Source organism: Macaca thibetana, chromosome 5 (genome assembly GCF_024542745.1).
Source record: "Macaca thibetana thibetana isolate TM-01 chromosome 5, ASM2454274v1, whole genome shotgun sequence".
NCBI lineage: Eukaryota > Metazoa > Chordata > Mammalia > Primates > Cercopithecidae > Macaca > Macaca thibetana.
In genome coordinates, this window is record NC_065582.1 from 126,130,581 (window position 1) to 126,132,556 (window position 1,976).

The 1,976-nt window shown below is 40.5% G+C and overlaps 1 protein-coding gene across 1 annotated transcript; it reads right to left on the reverse strand.

Moving 5' to 3' along the window:
- PPBP (pro-platelet basic protein) lies at positions 1 to 1,165 on the reverse strand. The gene is made up of 3 exons (XM_050790968.1): positions 922 to 1,165; positions 480 to 615; positions 1 to 337 (listed from the first exon to the last, which is right to left on the reverse strand). The coding sequence occupies exons 1-3, from the start codon at positions 1,067 to 1,069 to the stop codon at positions 235 to 237; spliced, it is 387 nt and encodes a 128-aa protein (XP_050646925.1). The 5' UTR covers positions 1,070 to 1,165; the 3' UTR covers positions 1 to 234.
- Positions 1,166 to 1,976: the final 811 nt, after the last annotated feature.

The following is a 1,976-nucleotide window of genomic DNA, read 5'->3' on the forward strand; positions in this document are numbered from 1 at the left end:
TTTAGCCAATAATTAGAGAGTTGAAACCAGGCTTATTTATTTTCATCTTCCTTCTGCCATCTTTTAACCAACCTTCTCAGAATAAAATGTGATTTTTAAGACAGAATGAAACACATATCCAAATTTTAATACAGTAAGAATAGGTATCCCAAATAAATGAGAACTCTAGAAAATCAAGGCTTCAAAATTCTACCCTTCCTGGGAGTTAAAGAAGTTTGGTAGAAACGGAACAAATTAATCAGCGGATTCATCACCTGCCAATTTTTTCTGTACAATTTTCTTAATTCTGGGAGCATCTGGGTCCAGGCAGATTTTCCTCCCATCCTTCAATGTGGCTCTGCAAGAGAGAACAGGGTTATCTGTTGGTGTCCTAGCCTGAATATCAGAACTAATCCATGAGACTGGAGGAAACAAGTGCATATGCGGATGGAGGTAAAGGGTTTCCCTGATAAAGCAATAGCACAGAAACAGCAACTTACATCACTTCGACTTGGTTGCAATGGATTCCTTTCCCGATCACTTCCAAACTTTGGATGTTTTTGGGATGAATTCCAGAGGTTGTCTTCATACACAAGCAGCGCAGTTCAGTGTACAACTCACTGTCTAGACTTTCCTCTAGGGTAGAAAATGTTACCTATTGGTGGCCATGAATATTTTCCTCAGGTCCCTTATTTGCCGATTGAGGGTAATTGTGCCTCTCTCATGAAGCTATTGTGAATATGATCTGTAAAGCTTTAGTAAAGTGCCCAGCAGAATGCCCAGCACACAAGAAGTGAGAAGTGACACCCCCCCCATGTGCCTCCTCCAATTGGAGTTGTTGATTTAATGGCACTCTCCAGCCCCAGAGGCACAAAGCTAGTCTTTCCCCCAGACACAGGTGTAGCAGAAACAGCAACAGGTGCAGGGAAGCAGGGCCTCTACCTTTGCTTTTCGCCAAGTTTCTCGTAGTTTGTCCTTTGGTGGAGGAAGCCAGAGCAGTCAGCAGCAGTGACAGAAGCAGCAGCACCTGCAGGGCATGAAGTGGTCTGGCACTGTTACAGGAAGGCATGGCATCAAGTCTGAGGCTCATGGTGGAGAAGGCTGAGCTAGAGTTGTTTCCAGAGCCAGAAGACCGCTGAGTGAGGGTGAGTTACTGCCCACAAGTCTGCAGATAAGTGGCTTCCCATGCCCTGAAGATGTCATTTATATGCTCTCTCTCAAAGCCAGTAAGAAGGAAGAGGTAGGGAAGGAGGAAGTGGGGGTATGTGGTGATACACACATAAGCATTTGAAGCTGTGCCCAACCCAGAGAAAGACCAGAGAGGTCAAAATTGTTACTAGGTTGCATATTATGCATCCCTTCACATTCCTACTGTCCCTTTCTCAACACCTATCTGTCTTACACATATGTAAGAACTCCGTTCAAGAAGGTAAGAACTAGACTGAAATACTACATGCGTTTTCTTTGTGTGATTTATAACAATACGCCCTGCCATTTCTATAATGCAGTTTTTAGGCTTAATAAAAACTTTAGGAGCACCTGGAGGCACAAACATGTGGCCCTTGAAAGAGAAAGTTATCTTTCCTTGTTAGCGCCAAAGAAGGCAAATGTTCTTTTCATAGTTGTTGATAAATGGGACTGGTTTTGAGCATGTGAATAAAATAAGAGCTAATTACCATCAAAGGTTGTCTTTGGATTTTAGGTTATTGGATTCTTTCTGCCTTCAATCTATATCATATTTTATAATTTCATCTAGAAACTACAAATGAAACTCATCCTCCTTTGTATTACAAAATAAGCTACTTGTTTCTACCACCTAAGAATACTTAAAAAGCAGGACCCAGCATATTTATTTTTCTTTTTATTTATAACAGAAAAATTATATAATTTATTGCAAAAGATTCATACACTGCAGATATATTTGAAGTAAAACATAAATTTATCTTCATCATTTTCATTCCTACTCTTCAGTGGTAAATATTGGTAACAATTTTGCA